The sequence below is a fragment of the Chelonus insularis genome, unplaced genomic scaffold, assembly GCF_013357705.1.
Source record: "Chelonus insularis isolate UGA/USDA-ARS -01 unplaced genomic scaffold, ASM1335770v1 contig_85_pilon, whole genome shotgun sequence".
Classification (NCBI taxonomy): Eukaryota; Metazoa; Arthropoda; class Insecta; order Hymenoptera; family Braconidae; genus Chelonus; species Chelonus insularis.
Window position 1 is genome coordinate 1,051,289 of NW_023276773.1, and position 21,416 is coordinate 1,072,704.

Below are 21,416 nucleotides of genomic sequence, written 5' to 3' on the forward strand. Positions count from 1 at the left end.
ATAGATGTGTTGAAGCCTCGCAGTAAAACTTGGCATATGAATGCAGTAGGATCATAATCAGTGCTTCGTAAAATAATTAAATAAATAAATAAATAGTGTATTGATAATAAATTATAACCAAAAATAATAAAAAGTATAAAATGGATCCTGAAGCATTTTTAGATATGGCCAATCAGGTCATTAAGTTAAAAATGTTTCCATATTTCGATATTGCACATAGTGTGTTGTGTGCTCTACACGTCAGAGAGGATTTAGGACCCGGTAAGTTCAAGCCTACCCAGCTAAATGCTAAATTTAAAACACTCTGAGAATATTTCGAATTATAATAAGATCAACTGACGTTACTTTTACAATTTTTATTTTACTTTAATTTTATTCGAGAATATTAATGTAATAAATTGCTTTATTTTCTTGTAGGTATGAAAATCAATTTAATAAATATGACGTGGTTTATGTTAACATTATTGTTTATTAGAAAACATGAATGGTTTTCATTGTGAAAGAATAAAAAATCATCTTTTTATGATTTATTTATTAATTTTGGCAATTTTCAATCACATTCTTGGCTCATATGAATGTTTTTAGATGCATAATCTCCAATTTGGCCACATAGCTCATCTATTTTTGTCTTTTTTGTGCACTACTTCTATGTTATAACAAATTTTAATCGTAACTATTATTGTTTTATTTAACATATTTAACACAACATATCATTTATTATCTAATATATATATATTTTTTGTTATCATTAGACTATTGTTAAATCATCTTCATTTATTAACTTATTTATTTGGTTATAAATAATTCATTGGCTAATTAATAATTGAAATTTAAACTTGACTAAAAGGGGCACAGGCATTCTCGAGAAAGCATCCAATATCATGTTGGCTGTCAACGATGTTAGTGGTCTTTGCTGGAGGCATGCTATGCAATGGATTATTGGGAGAACCTATTCTAGCACCATTGAAAAATACACCTCAAGTATTAGTAGCAACTATGGTTTGGTAAATCTTATTCCTATCTTCCATTGTTTATCAATAACAATTGTCAGACAATGGTGCTTCATGTCTGAATGTTTGAATATCAAAATTAATGGCCTGTTTATGTTTTTTTGGTTAATTACTTTATTTTTATAGAGACTTTTTGTACGTTGGGAATATTTAAGGTGTATATAGTGAATGCAGTAATTGGCAATAATATTTTTTAGTGTAATTACACAGACCAACAAAAAAAAATTCAGTTTTTTTCTTTTTTTTTTAGGTTACAATTTTTCTTTATAAAAATATTAAATGCTCATTTATTTTTTCGATTTTTTATAACTAAAAATTAATAGTATTTATTTTTTATTCAATATTGAAATGAAAGAAATTGATGAGTAGTACGAATTTTTCGTTATTTTTTTTTTTTTAAACATCAAATTATATAAAAATTAGGTAAAGTTTTTTCATCGTTGGCTTGTGTTATAAATTAGTCAACAAATGACAGTTTAAAAATGTCGATGATGGATTAATGAGTAATCTTTAGATAACAATTTAATAACAGAAGTTAATTAATAAGTCATCAAGATCTTTAAATTTTAGATTTATTGAATATTTGATGATAAAATAATTTTTTTTAATCACTACTTTATATTAAATTCGTCCTTTCTGAAAATGAAATAGCGAAAATAATTTAAAACTACAGTAAAATGATAAATATTCAATAATTTTGCAATTATTGTAATAAAATTGAATAAACATCAGTATTATTATAATTGCAAATTATTCATTATTCACTGATTTTGCAGTGATATTTATTATTTCTATTCAAAATATATTTCTTATCATTTTGAAACACTCATCAATCTATGCCATTTATACCAGCTTAAGAATTATTAATTTAAGAATGACAATTTTTTATTTTTTTTTTGCTAGATATTATTAGTTTGATGGTTGCTAAATAATTAATATAAAATTAGGAATAATTTTTGATTGGTTTTTTTTTAGGTATGTGATATTTTATACACCGTTTGATATTGGTTACAAAATTGCTAAGTTTCTGCCAGTTAAAATAGTCCTGTCTGCCATGAAGGAAATTTATAGGTCAGTAATGAAGGTAATTTTTGAGAGGCATACAAGGTATTGAAAAAAGGCAGAAGACTTAAATATAATAATTATTAACTCAGTACATGATATTTTTTTGTTTTTAACGTAATGATTCATCAAAATATAAAAATTTGAATGGTTAAAAAAAATCTTTGATAAAAAGATTTTTAAAAATAATTATTATAAGAAAAGAATCAATTAATGGATTCTTTTTTGGAACATTTTTATTAAATTTATTAATTGTCTGTTAGAATCATCATAACTTAGAGGCTGAAAAAAATTTTTGTAGATCTTTCTTTAGATATTTTAAATTGATTTGAAGCAAGAATATTTTTTTGGTGATTTATTTACTGAAATATTCCAACCAAATTATCAATTCCTAGGATTATTTTATATTCTTCTTTATCGCGGACATATTTTAAGCAAATTTTTTTTTTTTACCTGAGGTTTATTAACTTAAATACATTAATTTAATTAATTAATTTACTTAACTTTGAAATATCTTGAATTTAATCACACATTCCTGCTAGAATATTTATTTTTAAAATATATATTAAAAATAAACTCATAATTATAACTATCTAATCCAATTAATCAAATTTATTTTAAATAAACTGTTTTTACAATGCATCCATGACAATTATCATTCAAGTGATCTATAATTAATCATGCTGTAAAATATCAATAATTACATTACTTATCAATATCAAGACTTCTTTTGCTCACTTACTAGTAGGGTTTTATTTCATGATATTTTCTTCAAGTTTTTTATTTATTTTGTGATTGTTGATGTTTACAATTTAAGAATCTATTTATTTTCACATTTATTTTTAATATTCTATCAACAAAAAGGTTTACTATTATATTTCTTTTTTTATTTATAAAAATAAATCAATCAAACATATTATTCATAGCTTCAAAATATTGTAAAATAGATAAATAATAATTAATCTATTTATTTTCTTCTAAAGTAAAAATTATTTCAAATAATTTATTATTATGGAACTGAAGTTATGAACGTTACATTAACTAGTAAACCACGTGGGGTAAAATCTCAAGGACTGTTCAAGTATTTAAAAACATCTTAAGTAAAAAAAAAAATTTTTTAAATCATTTTAGACCATCACAATCCTAAAAACCCAAATGTTTTTATAAAAACATGGTAAATTAATGAAAAACAGTATGGAAATAGGCTTTAGACATTTTAAAATTATGTTGTTAAGTGAAGAGACGTGGAAATGAAAATAAAAGTGTAAAAATCACAAACGCTTTTCTTGGACCCCTGCTATGACCTTAAATGCTTAAATCTATCTCTTTGAACACAAGAAATATCTTGATTTGAATGTCTGAAGGCTGATGCTTGGTCAGCCCATGCTAGACAATTTTAATATTTTATTTTAACTATATTTTCAAAGAAGCATTAGCTTTATAGTTTTAGAAAGCTAACATTTATCCACAGAGAAAGCCCTTTTTTCTATCAGCCTTGATTTCTAAAAGTTGAACTTTGGATTCCTCCAACGTTTCCTTGAATAAAAACAGTTACACTAGCCCTAGAAGCTAGGTTTCAACCAATTCCCTGGACCCTTTGGTCAATCTTTCAAATTAGAGACCTTTTCCCTATTCTCCAACACTTGGAATCTATCCTCTGAGCTACTTAGACCTTCTAGATCACTCACCCCATGGGTATTCTGTAACTTGGTGTCCTGTTGATGTATTCAAATACTTAAAAAGACCTTAAGATTGTACCCCACGTGGTGGCTATCATCATCAAGTCTTTCAAAATACTGTATGCCTATCAAGATGTTGAATATTATTAGCATCTTAAGCACAAGTTATTGATAATTAAATACAATTCAGGTGTAAAAAAGTCTACGACGGTGTGACTCACGCCGGAAAATTATATCCCAATGCATATCTCATTATGATCCTGATTGGAACCTTGAAAGGTAATGGTGCAGGCTTTACAAAATTATTCGAACGATTAATCCGAGGGGTTTGGACTCCAACAGCAATGGAATTCATGCAACCTAGTTTGTGAGTAAATTTATCGATCACTAAACAAATAATGAATTAACTAAAACCGTTGAAATAATCGATTAATAAATATTTCATACCAACAGCCCAACCAAAGCCTGTATGGTAGCATCAATTATATTCGTTTTGGACAAAAAGACTGATTTAATATCAGCTCCTCATGCTCTTGTTTACTTTGGAATCGTTATCTTTTTCGTTTACTTTAAGGTAATGATTTATAAACAATTAAATAATAATTATATCAATAGGTTGACCTCATTTTTAATGATTTTGGTTTATTGACATTTTTGATACAATTAAACATAAAACTATCATGTTGGATTTTTTTAAAGAACAATGAAAAAGAAACATGAGATGTTTTATGCTTGAGAATAAGAAGAATAATATGAACAAATATTTATCATATTGTATCTTGAGTCTCTAGTGAAGAGTCTTGAGTCTTGTGGAAAAAAGGAGGATAACTGTTGGAGATGATCATTAAAACTTGGGAGGTTTATGGCTTTCTTTCTGTTGAATTATTAGTCTCAAGTCAAATAAAAGTTGAAAACCTTTGGTTATTTTGGTTTAAATACTCTAGTTGTTGGTTTTTTAAATTATTTCGCAAACTATGCGAGATACGGAAAAAAGTTTTAAACAAAAGTTAAAGATTTTTTGATTTTACACAAAAAAGGTCTTTTGACTTTGTTCATTATCTCTCATAGTTTAGCTGTAAAATGACGGTAAAGTTTGAAAAATGTTAAGAATTCATTATTTCTATCTTTATCGTCATTTTACAGCTAAACTATGAGAAATAATGAATAAAATCAAAGGACCTTTTTTGTGTAAAATCAAAAAATCTTTAACTTTTGTTTAAAACTTTTTTCCGTATCTCGCATAGTTTGCGAAATAATTTAAAAAACAACTGGATTAGGAGTAATTTCTCGATGATTTTACTCTTTTCCCGGGGTAAAAGCATGTTATTTTCATTACAAATTATTTTTAAATAACTTTAATATCATTTCCTAACCACTATAAAATACATAGAACCGTCAAGGTCATAAGAAGTGAAGCCTACCCTCTGTATAATCATCAAACAATAAACCCAATAGTGGCTTCTAATTAATTTTATCCATTTTTTCTAGCTATCATCAATTCTACTTGGAATTCACGATCCTTTCGTACCATTTGAAAATCTTATTTGTGCTCTATTCTTCGGTGGAATCTGGGACTCATTGGCAAAACTTATGGGACGTGGACAGGCTAAAGATGAAAAGTCTGATGCTAAAAAAACTAATTAATTCATTTTAATTAGATTCTTTTTTTTAAACATTAAATTTAAAAAAAAAAAAAAAACAAAAAAACAATATCTCATCACTTCCTCCTCTATTGTGTCTTTATAGAGTTAATTCTAGTCAGCAAGATGAAATTTGAAAAAAAAAAAAAAATATAATATTAATAATTAAGTAATTAAATACTTAATTAATGATATAAGAATAAGAATTATACAATTTTGCCATTTTAAACATTTTTTATTACTAAAAAGAAAAAGAAAAAAAATCAAATGTTGTTGATATGAAAATTTTTCACAGTAATATTTTTATATCGCACGAGTGGGTTTTTATTCACTAGTCTGATCAATCAGGTTTGTTAATTAATTAAAAACATAATAAAACAGTAATTGTTAATTAAGCCTTGCAACATTGTGGATGATAATTATTGATAAATTGTTATTAATATCATGTGATTACAAAAAAGAAAAAAAAAAACAAACAAAAAGAATAAAAAATCAATACCAATAAGTCATTGAGCAATAGATAATGACAACGAAAATGAAAATAAAAATTATCATCATTTGTATTTAATTTTATAAGATAACTAATTAAGTTTGGGATAAATTAAATAATCAGACATTAATTAATTGATTGGAATATAAATAATTAATATTGACAAACTGCTTAATTAGTTAATGAATAAATTAATATATAAGAAATTATGAATTATTAATAGTATGATTGTTTAAAAACACTTGCCAAAGAATGAAGTGCAATATAAATTATCAATTGTGAACGAAAATATTTGATATTTATTAAAATGAATCAAATAATATTTGTGTCTTATTTATATTTATTATATTTTTCTTAACGTTAATTCCTTAATTAATTTAACAAAATTATAAATATATTAAAAATAAAAATTCTAGAGGTTTAATTATCATTTTATCAACTAAATATTGATTTTAAAAATTCTTTACGATTTTCACTAGAGTCATCAGTTTCGTGTACTCCATTTTTGTCCTTATTTTTCATTTTCTTCATTCTTATTTCCTTATCTGTGTCTCGTTGTTTCACTTCAGGCATAATAAATGTCGATGATTGCCCTTCTTTCTGTTTCTTCTCTAACTTCTTACTTCTATCAATATTGTAAGAGTAAAAATTTATTTCTCTCTTTGCTTGAGCTATTTCTGTTTTCAGTCTTTGTTTGTGAACTGCTTTTTCGTATGCTAAACGTTCGCTTAAATGAACCCATTTAAATCTGTAACACAGTTTTTTGTAATATTAAAGTTGAACTAAAGGTAAAATTACTTTAAAACCAGAATAAGGTCTTGACTTTATTCTTTTTAAAGAATAAAGTCAAGACCTTTTTTATGTAAAATTGCAAGACACTAAAACACTTACATGTGCATTTAGGATATTGACAAAGAAACCAATTCTTACCTTGGTAAATATTTGATATTCCAAATGGCATCATAGTTTTTACTACGTTTTCTAGTTGATACTTGACTATTATTCAAAGTTGCAGCAACATATTTTGCTACTCGTTTGCTTTCAAATTCAACCCAGCCTTCAGTAAAATCCCTACCTGGTTTTTTTTTCTTCAAATTTTTTTTATCTGCAAAATTATTACAGAAACAATTAATAATTCTAATCTGTCATCCTTATTAGAGAATTATTAAATATATTATTCTTAAATATTACCTGCAGCAAGTTGGAGATAAACACGTCCTACATCACCGAATTTTGAAAAAGTCTCTCTAATCATCGTTACATTCATATCTTTCGGTATTTTTGATAAATAAATAATCCCTCGTTTCTTTTTCTTCTTTTTCACATCATTTTCAGTATTTAATAAGTTCCCCAGTGGTTTATAATCAGAATTATCCGACTCTTCACTTTGGTTTTCACACTCCATTTTATTTGTTTCATCATCACTGTAATTAAATGATAGGTTAAGTTATAAATTAGACGTATTATTTATATTTTTTTTCATACCTTTCCATTATTTATAACAATAATAAGTATTATCGTTAAATAATTTTCTCCAAAAAGCAAGAAATAAATAAACACATGCACAACAATAACAAATCGTAGAGGTTATAACGCCGTCGGTAACCTAGACATACACGCTAACGACTCTAGTGGCCAATCGGGGAACTAAAAAATTCAAAAACTTGTTGATCATTGATAAGTCAACGGATTTGAAAAAAAAAACGGCTCATTCAAAGAGACACTCCAAAAAGAGAATGTGTGGTTATATTTAATAGAAAAAGCGTGTGCTCAGCATTCTCAGTATTTTCTCTGCATCAATACTGGTTTACATATTTAATTGCCGGCAAATAGTTATGTTAAAGTACGTATAATTATCTAAAATAATTAATTTCTAGTGTTATCTAAAATATTGCATTCTAATATAGATAAAACCGACAAGCCGCATGCATAATAGAAAACCTAGAAAACAGCAAAAAAAAAGGTCATTTAGTTGAACAAATAATATATTCAAGTTTGATTGTTGGAAGTAATTCAGGCATTGATAAATATCTAAGTTGATATAATTATTATCATAACTCTATTCTCATGCCATACTCCAAGGATTATATTCAAGACAAACTAACCAAAGAACTTGATCTAGAACATATTGTAAGTACTATTGTTTATAAATTTATCTATCAATTGTTGATTAAGGAAGTGAAGCATATTTTAAATATGATTATAATGTCTTTAAGACAAACAATTATATCATTTGAACATTAAAATTAATTTACCTTTGTGAAATAATTTTATTGAATTTCATAGATTCTGAGAAAAACACTCAAACTTGTAAGTATTTGATTATTTAATGCCCAATTGTTATTTAAAATTTCATTCAAAATTACATTAAAGTATTTTCTCATTAATAATGTCGTTGAAAAACAATTGACCGAATTGTTTCTTGCATCTAAAAATACGGATTCATTCTGTCAAGCTTTCTGAATGTTGGCATACAGATGAACTTGATGTCTATCATCAACAATTATGTCTTAAATATTTAAAGACTCTTCTTAATTTAATGTTTATTCAATATTTCCGATAAATAAATCAGTGAACATCAGTGTATATTCACTGATTGTTATTTATAAAATTATCATTATTTAAATTAGTGCTATTATTATCACTGAAATTAGTGAATATTCACGAATTCATTTGTAGAAGTAACTTCTTTTTTTTTTTTTTATCTTATCAACATTTAATTATCAAACACACTAGGACTTTTATTTTTTATTTTTTGAGATAAAAAAATTTTATATTTTTTTTACTGATTATTTTGAAGAATCTAATCATTATCATAGTTTGAAATTTTTTTGAAAGGTTATATAATTACTTTGAGTGAAAAGCATTGATTAAAATTAATGAGTAATTATATTTTTTGAGTTAAATAAAAATTAATTACAAAATTAACGAAAGAAAATTTGAAAAAAAAATGTGAGACAATTAGTGGCTTTTTAATTTAAAAAAATAAAAAAAAAATAACTGCTAAGTATTAATTTCTAAGAATCTATGAATTAAATAATTTTATTTCATTAAGGGAAATAAATACTGGGTATTGATTGAAAATTGCTGCATTTCCTAATTAATATTTTTATGATTAAAAATCAAAGTAAAATTAATCAATTAAATTGAAATAAAAGTGAGAAAAAAACAAGTAAAATTTCCGGTTTGATTACAGAAATTAATAACAAAGTAAAATATAATAATAAGAAAGTAAAAAATGGCCGACAAAATAATTAGATTATCTTTAATAATTGGGATGAGTGCCCTGTTAAGATATACCGTTACATTCCATCCGTACAGTGGAGAAAAAAAGCCATCTATGTTTGGAGACTACGAAGCTCAACGTCACTGGCAAGAGATAACCTATAATTTACCGGTCCATGAGTGGTATATCAATAGTACTTATAACGATCTTCAATACTGGGGATTGGATTATCCGCCATTGACAGCATATCACAGTTTGATAATGGGAAAAATAGCTCATTACATCAATCCTAAGTATGTCCAGTTACATGCGTCTAGAGGTTATGAATCGGTTAATCACAAACTATTCATGAGACTGACCGTTTTCGTCATCGATTTGTTGGTATACATCCCAGCAATTTGGTTCTACTTCTACTCTAGTGTCAAAAGTGAGGTTAAAAAAAAATGGCTGGTGCGTAATGATAACGATATTTTCGGCTACAACCGATTTGAATATTACCTTATCATCGCTCTAGTTTATCCAGGCGTTATTTTAATCGATCACGGACACTTTCAATACAATTGTGTCTCTCTAGGTCTCTTTGTGATATCGGTAACCTTTTTTGTCAAAAACCGATTTAAGTTGGGATCACTGTGGTTCGTTCTAGCCCTTAACTACAAACAGATGGAGCTTTATCACGCATTGCCGATTTTTTTCTACATTCTTGGGATATGCAGATCGGCAATAAATCGGCAGAAATCGTATTTATCGGCAGTTATGATTTTGCTAGAAGTTTCTCTAACGGTTATTATAACATTTATTATCATCTGGCTTCCATTTTTACGTAATTATAGCTTTGTTGATGTCTTTACAAGACTCTTTCCCATCTCCAGGGGTGTCTTTGAAGACAAAGTATCCAATGTCTGGTGTGCCATAAATATTGTTATCAAATTAAAAAGTCTGTTCGATAACCATCAACTGGCAGTGATCTGCCTAGCAGTGACAATCATCACTGTTACTCCATCATGCCTTGATATTTATTATCGACCTTCTAAAGATAAATTATTGTTATCTTTTGTCAATGTTGCTCTAGGATTTTACCTATTTTCATTCCAAGTTCATGAAAAAAGTATTCTACTTGTTGCCATTCCTGTTGTCCTTTGTCTCCACAAAGATGTCCTCCCCTGTTTCTGGTTCCTAATTGTTTCTGTCTTCAGTATGTTGCCTTTATTAGTCAAGGATGGACTGATCATAGCTGTTGTTGGATTAATGATGTTTTACATCACCATTGTGTTACTGATAACCGATAATTTATCATCAGAATTCGGCATAAAAAAACCGACAAATGAACCGATTGGCAAAAAATCTAAAAAGAAAAAATCTAGTATTCCAGTTAAACCTAAAGAGGATTTGAATCTTAGTTGGATTAATTATTCTAAAATGTATGGCTTTATTATATCAATGTTAGGAATGATTGTTCTGATGATCGGTATTTTATTTTGTAATCCACCCGATCGGTATCCCGATTTATTTCCCTTACTCATATCATTGTATTCTTGCGGCCATTTTTTACTATTTTTTGTATACTTTAATGTAAAACAAATTTTTCTAACAAAATGGAAACCAGTAAGAAATAAATCATTCAAAAATGAATAATTGTAATTAATGTGAATAAAAGATTTAATTTGTCATAAAAATTATTGGTTCTACTGTAGGAAGTTGTAGATCAGTCTGATGGTTGTGGTAATAAATTTGCAGTTTTGATTGTATCGAAAGAATTCGAAGGCAAAACTCTATTGCAACGGCACAGGTAATTTTATACATTTAATTAAAACATTTTTAAACATTTTGGTTTTTTTAAATCTTCTGTTGCACACGCGATTTATGAATGAACCATTTTTTTTATTGATCACCAATTGATTTCTAAAATTGTTATGAAGAGAATTAAAAGAACAGAAAACGAGAATTTACGTACTTGAGATAGAAATATTGAATTCTGTCCACGCATGCGCCGTGCAACTTGACTGATGCAATAACAGGTTACTTAAATCACTAGGCGCATAATTTACTATTATAACAGTTATATGAATAATTATACATTACTGAGATGAATAATTACGAAAACTATTAAAATTACTTGAATTTATAAGTGTATTAGTGTTAATTATAGCTGAGAAAATTAATAGACACTCGGACTGAAATGTCACGTTTTTCTCCCTAGTGAAAAAATATTCAATTTTATTGCTATGTAATCTTAAGACCTCTGAAATATGTGAGAATCATCATAGAAATTAATCTGCTAGAAATAGCTGTGCAACAAAAGGTTCATTCTTCAATGCCAATTTGTTTTGATTGTAAAATATTTTTCCAGGTTAGTTAATTCAATCTTAAAAGAAGAATTAAAAGAAATCCATGCATTTTCGCAATCAACATTGACACCAGAACAATGGAAAGTTGAATCTGAACATAAAAATAAAGCAACTCAGTGAATAACTGATGTAAAAAAAAAATAACTAATCTCAATATCAATATCAATTATTCCCAATTAATCCTAACATTAGTGAACAATTATTAAACCAAAATATTATAATGGAATTCAAAGTATCAGCACCTGGTAAGCTCATTTTATATGGAGAACATGCAGTAGTTTATCAAAAAACAGCTGTAGCTGGAGCTCTAGATTTACGCACAACATTGACCTTCAAAGAATTACCTCAAAGCGATTCAATGATTCACTTAGACTTACCTACAGTGCAATCAGATTTGTATATTCCACTTTTACAAATTCTTGAATATTTTTCAGTGAAAGAGTGTCCAAAAGCTATTGAAAATCAAGACCAATTTTATCAATATATCAAAGACTTTGTTGATACTCTAGAGAGTAAAAACAATCTTCAAAAATTAGCACTAGAAGCTGTGATGTACGTACTAATATCAATGAGTCAGAATGAAAACCTAGTGATTCAGCCATTTAAGATAACAATCACCACTGAATTAGCAGTGAGTGCTGGTCTAGGAAGTTCAGCATCATTTTCCGTTTGTATATCAGCAGCTTTTCTGAACTGGGCATATCACCAGAATGATAAAAAACTGGTTTTAGATGTTGATACTCTAACTATCATATCACAGTATGCTTTTAAATGTGAAAAAATTATGCATGGATCACCTTCAGGTGTTGATAACTCTGTATGTACTTACGGTTCTATTATTAAATTTAAAAACACGGAATTGACACCACTGATCGGAGTTAAAAGCATGAAAGTCTTGTTGGTTGATACAAAGGTTTCTAGAAGTACGAAAGTGTTGGTAGAAAAAGTAGCATCATTGAAACGAGAACTTCCTATGGTTTATGATCCGATTCTTGATGCTATGGACAGTATTGCTAACAATGCGCTATCAGTTATTGAACAAATACGTGATTTAGATACAGAAGAGTCGGAGGTAGCTGTACGAGGGTGCTATGAACGACTTATGACTTTGATAAATATTAATCAATCATTGCTGAGTGCTTGCCAAGTTTCTCATCCAGCACTAGATGATATCTGTGCTGAAGCTAGAAAACATGGTCTTGCTGCTAAGCTTACTGGTGCTGGAGGCGGTGGATATGCGTATGTTTTATTGTTGCCTGACACTTCTGATGACGTTGTTGATCATCTTGTGCACGTTCTTACGGAGCGTGGGTTTGGCGTCACTTTGACTTATCTAGGTGGCGCTGGAGTACATATTCATGGGTAATTCAAGTAGCTGGGCGGCGCTAGGGTGCAAATTTATGTGGAGGAGTTCTGTTAGATTAAATAAGGCGCACAAATGAAGTGCATTATTGTTGAAATATGGCTGACTGTGTTAAGATCATAAGGGTTTTAGATTGGTGCTGAATCATGGCGTCTAAATGCCGAATTTTTTTTTGAAGGATTTTTAATTTATATTGGGAATTAAACGTACTTGACGATGCTTTATAAGAATTTTAGATTTATTCCACTTTGTTATGATTGTTAATATTAATTTAATCAATTTTTTTATTGATTCCAATTATTTATTACAATATTTTATTTATTAATGACTTAATATATTTTTTTATTAATACATCAATCGGTTCTTATTTTTATCGATATTGGGAATGTTTTAAACAATTGCGGGAATATTGTTATTAACTAACTTAGCTAGAATTTTTGTGATGAATTTTAAAGCTTTGGTGATGTGATACGTCATTTGTTTTGCATAAATAAATAATATATATTTATTTTATAGTTGATATAAATAATTATGAGTTATAAATAATGTTAAATATGATGATTATTTTTCAATAAATAATTTACAATACGTGATTATTATTTTTTTTTAGTAATTTTTCATGTTTACTAATAACAAATTAATTATTTATTATTTACAATTAAAATTACTAATCTAAAAAGTTAATTTTTATCATTAAAAAAATGATGTATTTATCAACAATTTGGTTGGTTCAAAAAAAAAGGTTAAATTTTTGGAATTAGTTCAGTCAAGATGATTGTTAAATCAGAATTTAATAGCATGACGAGGAATTTTAGAAAGTATTAATGGGATTGTTAATAATTAATTAGTGATAGTAGTCTTTTCGAGCACGGGGTAAAATTACCGAAAAAATTACTCTAAAACTGGTTTTTTACGATTATTTTGCAAACTATGAGAAATATAGAAAAAAGTTTCGGATAAAAGTTGAAGATTTTTTGATTTTACACAAAAAAGGTCCTTATAGTCTGACCGTTATTTTTCATAGTTTAGCTGTAAGATGACGGTAAAGTTAAAAATAATCCATTTTCAACCTTTTTGTATCTTTATTGTTATTCTACAGCAAAACTATGAGAGATATAAAGTAAAGTCTAAGGACCTTTTTTGTGTAAAATTAAAAAATCTTCAATTTTTGTCTGAAACTTTTTTCCATATTTCCCATAGTTTTTGAAATAATCGCAAAAAACTGGGCTCAAAGTAACTTTTTTTTTATCTACCCTTTTTTTCCGTAATGGGGACACTTTTCTTATCATTACTTACTATATCCAATAACTCCAAGAATCTCCTGCCATGCTGAAAAATCCTGATTTCACAACTTTGCTGACAATACTACTATCATTCAATTATTATTCAATAGTATAAATTTTGTTATCTATTAAAAAATAGATAAATAAGTCATTTATTTGCTTTTTAATATTAAATAGGGCTGGTCGATACTCTACTTTGGTGATTTCTATTCCGAAGAATATGATCGGCATCAATACTAGAGTCATCAATTTCAATTTCATCAAAATTATTCACTGACTCACTGACAGGATGTTTCTCCTCCAATTTAGCTTCCGTAAGCCAATCGTATATTTCTTGACTGTACATTCTTCGTTGTAGCACTTCACGTGTTCGAGGTCGAGAGCCAATGTACGTCATCGTGTTCTAATAATAATTTTGTTAAATTACTCATATACTTTCTATTTTACAGTTATCATGTAATTTGTCTAAAGAATTTTAAGTAGAAGTAATCATCTCTTAATAATCATTAGAAAATAAATTTTTTAAATTTCATTTTCTATTTTATAATCAAAAAGAAAATCAAAAAAAAACTATCTATTAATTTACCGTTAAATTTTTATACACATAAAGAAAATATTTATTACTCACATGAATCATCAATGTTGGTCTCAATTGTTCCAATATCTGAAAATCTTGAATTATAGATTGTAATTCATCCCATTTTAGTTCAACTTCTTCATGTAGCATTTTTTCCTCTGAAACAAAAGACAAATTTCAATATAAACAAAATACGAAACAATGAAATTATTATTTTTTTATTAAAAATTCTCATAAAAATCTGAATTTCATTTTATAGTTATTTTAAATCAAGGAATTTAAAACTTAGAGACTGATCTAATGGTTATTAACAATCAATAACCAACAATACAATTATATAAATATAAGCAATTTATTATTAACAACTGCATTTTTTTTTAAAGATTTATTAATAAAAAAAAAAAGGCTTTTTGAAGTAATTATGAATGATAAGGAATATTTCAAAAACAGAGTCGTTGAATCACGTTATATGGCAATGTAGATTGTACAACATTCACTGAGATTAATATTTTTACTCTTTTATAATCGCTTTTTTATTATTTTTCATTTATTTAATTATATAATTACGATTCATGCTTATTTGTACACTGCCTGTACAGCTTCTTTATTCTAATAATTCAAATAATAATAATAATGATTATTAAATCTCTAATAAAAATATATCTTTCTCTCTCTATGAAAGCCATAATTGCAGAACCTAATATTGCAGCTCTGCTATTTTATACACTCCTTTTTCTCTCATGTAATATCAATGTTTAAATTAACTTTTAAATGACATTACTCACCACGAATTATTATATTTATAACTGTATGCTATTCTACATTTGCTAGATATTATTTTTGAATATTTGCATAACTAATAAAAGCTTCTTTTGCAGTTTAAAAGCTCAATAGAAAAGAAGTCACAATTGACATAAATAAATTAATCATAATATTATCAAATCAGTAGTGATAAATAATTAATTAGATTGATCTAAAAAAATGATTATTAAAAATAAACTTACCATCACGTTTTGATGTCGAACGTTTGTATTGTATCCTAAATCTAAAAGCTTCCAAAAAGCTTGAGACAACAATTGTTAAAACAATCATAGTAACTAGATAAAAAATCATAAAATAAAATCGAGTATAAAATCCAACTATCACAGCATATGCATTCATCAGTATAAACCAATTATTAACAACCGTTAATTCAAATAATGTCATGGCACTTGCCATTAAATTATCAAATGTATTCAAATAATAATATCCTAAGGCTGTACTGCCATTTACAGAGTATTTATAAAAATCTTCCACTGTTGTATTTCTGCAACAAATAAAAGTTTTTTACAATTTATTTATTAAATATTTTATGTAGATTAATTTTTTATTAAGTTTATTATTATATAAAGAGATACTTACATACAACAATTACGCATGTCATGTCCAGAAAACATTTCCATGCCGATAATAGCAAAGAAATAATACAAAATAAGCATCACAATGGCTGTAGAGCACATTAATGGTGATAGGATAACCAGAGTACCGAAAACATCTCGGTAACGTTTTTTAATTTTAAATATTCTGAGAAGTCGTAGTGGTCGGAATATGACAAAAAAATATGCTTTTGGGAATAATAATAAGCAACAGCCTGCTATTATTGATGTTACTGATGCTCCTAAATCAAAAAGATTCCAACCAGAGCTTAGGTATCTTCTCATTCCTAATCCGAGGACTTTGGTCAAAGCTTCAGTTACAAATACTGAAATAAATATTAGGAATTTAGCTATTAATATTTACTTATGTTGTGTATTTGTTTATTTTTTTTTTTATGATTAATACTTACAACCACCAAACACAAATGTGTCCCAATCAGCAGCAAACCTGTGTGCTGATTCAACTGGATTATTTGATGATTGAAACAATCTGACAACCATTGCTACGCCGTTTAAAAAAATTGTAACATCTGCAAAAAATTTTTTAATTGATTAATTTAAGAAATTAAAGTCTAATCCTTTTTAAGATGAATGTTGAGTTAAGCCCAGTTTTTTGCGATTATTTCAAAAACTATGGGAAATATGGAAAAAAGTTTCAGACAAAAATTGAAGATTTTTTAATTTTACACAAAAAAGGTCCTTAGACTTTACTTTATATCTCTCATAGTTTTGCTGTAGAATAACAATAAAGATACAAAAAGGTTGAAAATGGATTATTTTTAACTTTACCGTCATCTTACAGCTAAACTATGAAAAATAACGGTCAGACTATAAGGACCTTTTTTGTGTAAAATCAAAAAATCTTCAACTTTTATCCGAAACTTTTTTCTATATTTCTCATAGTTTGCAAAATAATCGTAAAAAACCAGTTTTAGAGTAATTTTTTCGGTAATTTTACACCTTGTTTAGAATTCAATTTTTTTTATATTTTAATTAATTTTTTTTTTTACAACCCCTGGAATATTTTCATTAATTCAACAAGAATCTCTTGTATTCAAAAGAGATAAAAAAATCCGGAAATTAGTCCAATTTTTCCTTTTTTATTTTTAGTTTTTATTTGCTTACTTTTTTAATAAGCAAAAAAAAAAAAAACCATAATGAATGAGTCATGAATAACTACGTACAGACAACAGTTTCGAAATACGGCCATGTAATTGCAGCATGTGCACCGGTGCATAACATCTGCAATGGAGGCCACGTTGTCCGATACCAAGGGATTCCTGAGTACTGTGGTTCCCATTCAAGTGTCGTAACATCGTAAACAGATAAAAATTCCTCACAACTTAATGCACCACTTCCTGACGCATTCATATGACGAAACATCAAAATAACATCTAGAGTACCTAAAGATAAATAATAATTAACAAAAATTCATTTTGAACTAAAATCATTTAAAACTTACTTTTCTTTGGAGCATAATAACGCATGAGTCCTTCAAACTGTTTAAATTTCATCTGATCAGGATTTTGTTTTGACACAAGAAGTTTAAAGGCATGCTGGCATGCCCGACGTTTATGTAGGAATAATTTTTTAAATTTATCACGTTCTGCTGATGTAAATGTCTCATTTACAACAGCCAACATAAGATTCATCATCACGTAAAGCATCATACATAAATAAGAAACGAAATAAATAGCATACCATTTGCTTCGTGAAAATGAGGGCATCATAACATCTGGAAAGCTAAAAAAGAAATAATTAGAAAACTCTAGAATTCTAAAAAAAAATTTTATGTAAATTTAAATGACTTGTTTTACTTACTTTGCGGTTGTAAGAAGCACAAAAAGGCTAACAAAGCTGTCTTGCAGCGTAGCAAAATTTCTATTAGTTTCCGAAAACATGAAGTAACCAAGGACCATGTAGACAATGATAAAAAACAGCAGAAGCCCTAGCATGTCCAAGATTGGTGGAAGAGTTTGTAGAATTTGTCTGATAAATCTTCTAACACCACCACAGTACTTGGTATCAACCAAGAAAATAGGTCTTAGTGCTCGGGTGACACGGAAATGTGAAGATTGTCTGATGACAACAATGATAGCTTCTAGGAACATAATAGCAAGGGTGATACATTTCAGCATTGTTCGTTTATGTTTTAAAATAGTTCCCCATCCAATCCATCGTAGTTTCAATGCCAACTCAATGCCAATTGTGATCAAAGCTAATAATTCTATTGATCCATGAGCCCAGACAGGTAGCTAGAACCAAAGCAGTTAGGGTTATCAAGGTATTTAGGGTTTTAATAGCACTTTTAAGGCAGGGAAGGTATCTTTTTCCTATCCCCAACCTTAAAGCACCTTAAAACATTTAATCTGAAGCTCCAATTCTAAATAATTACCACAATTTTAATAGCTAAGCTAATTTATTTTAATTCAATTAACGAATTACCTGGAAGAGAGGAATGGCTGGCTCTTCGACAAAAGCCAGTGCTAAAAGAACTAAGGAAGTTAAGAGATCAAGGCCATAATACCAAGCATTGTGGACTAGAAGATAAGCAGGTAGATCTTCAGGATGACGTGGATGGGAATCGAATTTCTCATTATTTCTTCCTTCCTGAAAAAACAATCTAACATTAATAAAAAAAGTAGTGATAATGTTCAGTGAATAATGGACTCAAAAAGAAAAATTAAAAAGAATAATAATTATTTTATGTTTGTTTTAATTGTTATTGAATAAGAAGGTCTGTTCACAATAGAACATTGTATATAGAACTAGAAAAATAAAGAATTGATTTAATTTTAAAATTTTAAATAAGCTTATAACAATGTTTTATTACTCTATTGTAAATAGAAGCACATCTATCTTAATATCAGACTTAATTTATCAAATAAATAATAACATAAATCAATAATTCTTGTAATTATGACATAATTATTATCAAACATCATAACGAAACGTGAATTTTTGATCTGATAACACTGTCTAATAAAAAATTTATTAACTCATAAATGTCATATAGAGTCTAGTGCCTCCTCAAAGCTCTTTCAATTGTAAATATTTTTATCATAATAATTACCCATAAAAATATCAATCTTTAGAATTTTTCTCAAGTCAACAATCTTATTTAAACTCTCCAATATTCCCTCCAAAATCCCAACTTTCTGAGTAAATCTAAATAGGCTCAAAGGAGGTCTAAAACACATCCGAAATGAAAAAAAAGCCTTATGTAGACCTGATTGAAGGCTAATCTTAAGTTACAGGCAAGTCAAAGGGTTTTTAGCTCGCTCTATTGTCCACAATTTGCATTTCAACAAGACGGCAGGTCTTACCCATGTCTAATACCTAGCAGCTTTTAGGATTTATGTGTTACAGGAGTCACGAGAATCAAGATATCCCCTGGGAGACATTAGTTTATTATCGCAATATATTCTTAAAAGATTAATAAACATAAGCATGTGCCATGTTGTTCAAACTATCAAACAAATAACCTGATCATTACATGAAATAAAGGAATGATGAATTTTGTTCATACTCCAACCAAATATTTTCTTAATTTTTATGCTGATTATTTTCATTGATAAATATTGCTCAATATTAAGCAATAAAAATGGTAAATAAACAATGGATTATATTTATTTTATTTATCAATCTTTTTTTGTTATCATTGACACTGACTATCATCCTTTTCTTTTATAAAAAATAAATCTAAAAAAGAGAGTAAATAATCTTGATAAGGTCTAAAACATCAAAAATAAATTATCTGAAAGCAAAGGAATAATAATAATAATTAAAAAGGAAATTATTATCCAAATGTCTTCACCTCTAAAAATATAGCAGCTTCATGATAATTCATCTCCCAATGCATATCAATATCCATTACCACTGTCTGCCTGGCAAAGGCAGCACTCTCAGTCAAATCATCAATCTCCACATCTCTAAGACTCCTTTGGTATGAATCTGGTGATGTTGTGTTATCCTTCTTCGGTGATGTTCTTGGGTAGTTGTCTAAGGAAGCGCAAGATAATATAGATCCATATTCTAAAAGAAAAAAAAGCCAGTGTGCGAAAATACTAAAGAGAATGAAACGTGCAACCAAGAGTAAGTGCAATAATAGAAGAATGGATTTTAGAAAAAAAAAATTAATAATAGCAGAGTAGTGGAAATAGAAAATAATTTATCATTAAAATTAACACTGATTAAAAGAAGCAAGGACGCAAAAAATGATAAACAAGGGATAGAAAGAATAAAAATAAAGATAGATAATGAAATTACTCATTGTAGATATTAGATAAAAAGGATTACAACATTAATTAAATAACGAAATGGTATAAAAATAAAGTAAATATAAGATTCAGTGATTAATAATGACTTAAATATCACATGTTGATTAATTGTTGTGTTAATGAATAATAATTTAATTGTTGTTTATTGATAAATAACTTACTAGGACTTGTTCCATGATTATCCTGGCCATGATTTGATGGCAGATCATCATCAAATCGTTGATAATTACTACCAGTAAATCCACTTTCATTAATTGAACTCATTTGAATGAATTTTTCAACTTATTTTCTACTACTTTGTTAAGTAGTTATTAGTTATTGTTTGTTTTCAGTTCATACTAGTTTGAGTTGGAACTGATTATGATTTAGTAAATCGGTTTATTAACTCACTGGACGACTCAACATCACCACCCACACACTCATATTAAAATAATATTCATGTACACTATGATGCATAGTTTGCTAAACATTTTTTTAAGGAATAAAAAAATTTTAGTCACACTTATAGACGCTGATGAATTCACACAGTTTGTGTGGGCGTACTATTCTCTGTCTGTGTGGATTTTTTACGTCAGTTTTTCACCTTTGTGTTGATAATGAAGGAACTTTGCTCATTGTTTACCGTGACGGTAGCTTTGTTTTATTTTTTTGTTTTAGTGGTAATTGCGCGCGGCGTTTAAATGTTTTGGAGGTTAGTTTGTTGATTGGAGTAAATGTTTACATATTTTGGCTTTTAAAATTTCTTTTTTTTTCTTTTAATTAATGTAATATAAATTCATGCATGGTTATTTTGAATAAAATATAATTTATAATAGAAATAATAATATTTAAATAATATTGGTTTTTTTAAATAAATATGGCGTGCTTTGGAAATATTCAATATAAAAATTTAAAACAAAAAATAATTATTTATAAAGACGTTATTGTTCGTGAATTAATGCAATTAAATAATAATATAAATTATAAAATATAGTTGTAATTGAAATTATGTTGCTAAGCAATGGGGTTTTGCAAAAATAGAATTTAATTCAGTAAAATACGAC

General features: G+C 27.6%; 6 protein-coding genes across 8 annotated transcripts; 4 read left to right on the plus strand and 2 right to left on the minus strand.

Moving 5' to 3' along the window:
* Nucleotides 1-3: 3 nt before the first annotated feature.
* Nucleotides 4-5,450, plus strand: LOC118071485 (trimeric intracellular cation channel type 1B.1). Its single transcript, XM_035090657.1, has 6 exons — nt 4-261; nt 848-1,004; nt 1,986-2,081; nt 3,942-4,118; nt 4,205-4,325; nt 5,240-5,450. Exons 1-6 carry the CDS (start codon nt 141-143, stop codon nt 5,393-5,395), a joined length of 828 nt encoding a protein of 275 aa, XP_034946548.1. The 5' UTR covers nt 4-140; the 3' UTR covers nt 5,396-5,450.
* Nucleotides 5,451-6,225: 775 nt separating this feature from the next.
* Nucleotides 6,226-7,428, minus strand: LOC118071474 (activator of basal transcription 1-like). The gene is made up of 4 exons (XM_035090646.1): nt 7,367-7,428; nt 7,073-7,305; nt 6,812-6,986; nt 6,226-6,629 (listed from the first exon to the last, which is right to left on the minus strand). The coding sequence occupies exons 1-4, from the start codon at nt 7,372-7,374 to the stop codon at nt 6,317-6,319; spliced, it is 729 nt and encodes a 242-aa protein (XP_034946537.1). The 5' UTR covers nt 7,375-7,428; the 3' UTR covers nt 6,226-6,316.
* A 442-nt stretch (nt 7,429-7,870) lies between these two features.
* gny (garnysstan) lies at nt 7,871-10,771 on the plus strand. The gene is made up of 2 exons (XM_035090666.1): nt 7,871-8,011; nt 9,078-10,771. The coding sequence occupies exon 2, from the start codon at nt 9,120-9,122 to the stop codon at nt 10,740-10,742; it is 1,623 nt and encodes a 540-aa protein (XP_034946557.1). The 5' UTR covers nt 7,871-8,011; nt 9,078-9,119; the 3' UTR covers nt 10,743-10,771.
* LOC118071495 (bolA-like protein 2) lies at nt 7,883-11,599 on the plus strand. The gene is made up of 3 exons (XM_035090669.1): nt 7,883-8,011; nt 10,802-10,896; nt 11,458-11,599. Exons 1-3 carry the CDS (start codon nt 7,949-7,951, stop codon nt 11,573-11,575), a joined length of 276 nt encoding a protein of 91 aa, XP_034946560.1. The 5' UTR covers nt 7,883-7,948; the 3' UTR covers nt 11,576-11,599.
* Nucleotides 11,589-13,285, plus strand: Mvk (Mevalonate kinase). 2 transcript variants are annotated; one of them, XM_035090668.1, is made up of 2 exons: nt 11,589-11,700; nt 11,890-13,285. In XM_035090668.1, the coding sequence occupies exons 1-2, from the start codon at nt 11,676-11,678 to the stop codon at nt 12,819-12,821; spliced, it is 957 nt and encodes a 318-aa protein (XP_034946559.1). In that variant the 5' UTR covers nt 11,589-11,675; the 3' UTR covers nt 12,822-13,285. The 2 variants fall into 2 exon arrangements, with proteins under 2 accessions (XP_034946559.1, XP_034946558.1); XM_035090667.1 differs by having other exon boundaries at nt 11,653-13,285.
* Nucleotides 13,286-13,547: 262 nt separating this feature from the next.
* LOC118071499 (two pore calcium channel protein 1-like) lies at nt 13,548-21,032 on the minus strand. Of its 2 annotated transcripts, XM_035090677.1 has the most exons (12): nt 20,535-21,032; nt 19,911-20,128; nt 18,539-18,703; nt 17,915-18,348; nt 17,556-17,836; nt 17,278-17,496; nt 16,504-16,623; nt 16,080-16,419; nt 15,683-15,984; nt 14,730-14,836; nt 14,297-14,504; nt 13,548-14,226 (listed from the first exon to the last, which is right to left on the minus strand). In XM_035090677.1, the coding sequence occupies exons 1-12, from the start codon at nt 20,635-20,637 to the stop codon at nt 14,201-14,203; spliced, it is 2,523 nt and encodes an 840-aa protein (XP_034946568.1). In that variant the 5' UTR covers nt 20,638-21,032; the 3' UTR covers nt 13,548-14,200. The 2 variants fall into 2 exon arrangements, with proteins under 2 accessions (XP_034946568.1, XP_034946569.1); XM_035090678.1 differs by having other exon boundaries at nt 13,548-14,504; nt 19,911-20,095; nt 20,535-21,029.
* Between the last annotated feature and the right edge of the window lie 384 nt (nt 21,033-21,416).

Excerpts from the sequence above, each read along its gene's own strand:
- LOC118071485 (XM_035090657.1), top strand. The coding sequence starts at position 141 with ATGGATCCTGAAGCATTTTTAGATATGGCCAATCAGGTCATTAAGTTA. Across the intron at positions 262-847 it reads CAGAGAGGATTTAGGACCCG|GGGCACAGGCATTCTCGAGA; the intron begins GTAAGTTCAAGC and ends CTTGACTAAAAG. Across the intron at positions 1,005-1,985 it reads TTAGTAGCAACTATGGTTTG|GTATGTGATATTTTATACAC; the intron begins GTAAATCTTATT and ends GTTTTTTTTTAG.
- LOC118071474 (XM_035090646.1), bottom strand. Across the intron at positions 6,987-7,072 it reads TTATCTCCAACTTGCTGCAG|ATAAAAAAAATTTGAAGAAA; the intron begins GTAATATTTAAG and ends ATAATTTTGCAG. Across the intron at positions 6,630-6,811 it reads AATATCAAATATTTACCAAG|ATTTAAATGGGTTCATTTAA; the intron begins GTAAGAATTGGT and ends ACTGTGTTACAG.
- LOC118071495 (XM_035090669.1), top strand. The coding sequence starts at position 7,949 with ATGCCATACTCCAAGGATTATATTCAAGACAAACTAACCAAAGAACTT. Across the intron at positions 8,012-10,801 it reads AACTTGATCTAGAACATATT|GAAGTTGTAGATCAGTCTGA; the intron begins GTAAGTACTATT and ends GTTCTACTGTAG. Across the intron at positions 10,897-11,457 it reads ACTCTATTGCAACGGCACAG|GTTAGTTAATTCAATCTTAA; the intron begins GTAATTTTATAC and ends ATATTTTTCCAG.
- gny (XM_035090666.1), top strand. The coding sequence starts at position 9,120 with ATGGCCGACAAAATAATTAGATTATCTTTAATAATTGGGATGAGTGCC.
- Mvk (XM_035090667.1), top strand. The coding sequence starts at position 11,676 with ATGGAATTCAAAGTATCAGCACCTGGTAAGCTCATTTTATATGGAGAA.
- LOC118071499 (XM_035090677.1), bottom strand. The coding sequence starts at position 20,637 with ATGAGTTCAATTAATGAAAGTGGATTTACTGGTAGTAATTATCAACGA. Across the intron at positions 15,985-16,079 it reads GACATGCGTAATTGTTGTAT|AAATACAACAGTGGAAGATT; the intron begins GTAAGTATCTCT and ends TATTTGTTGCAG. Across the intron at positions 14,505-14,729 it reads GACCAACATTGATGATTCAT|AACACGATGACGTACATTGG; the intron begins GTGAGTAATAAA and ends AATTATTATTAG.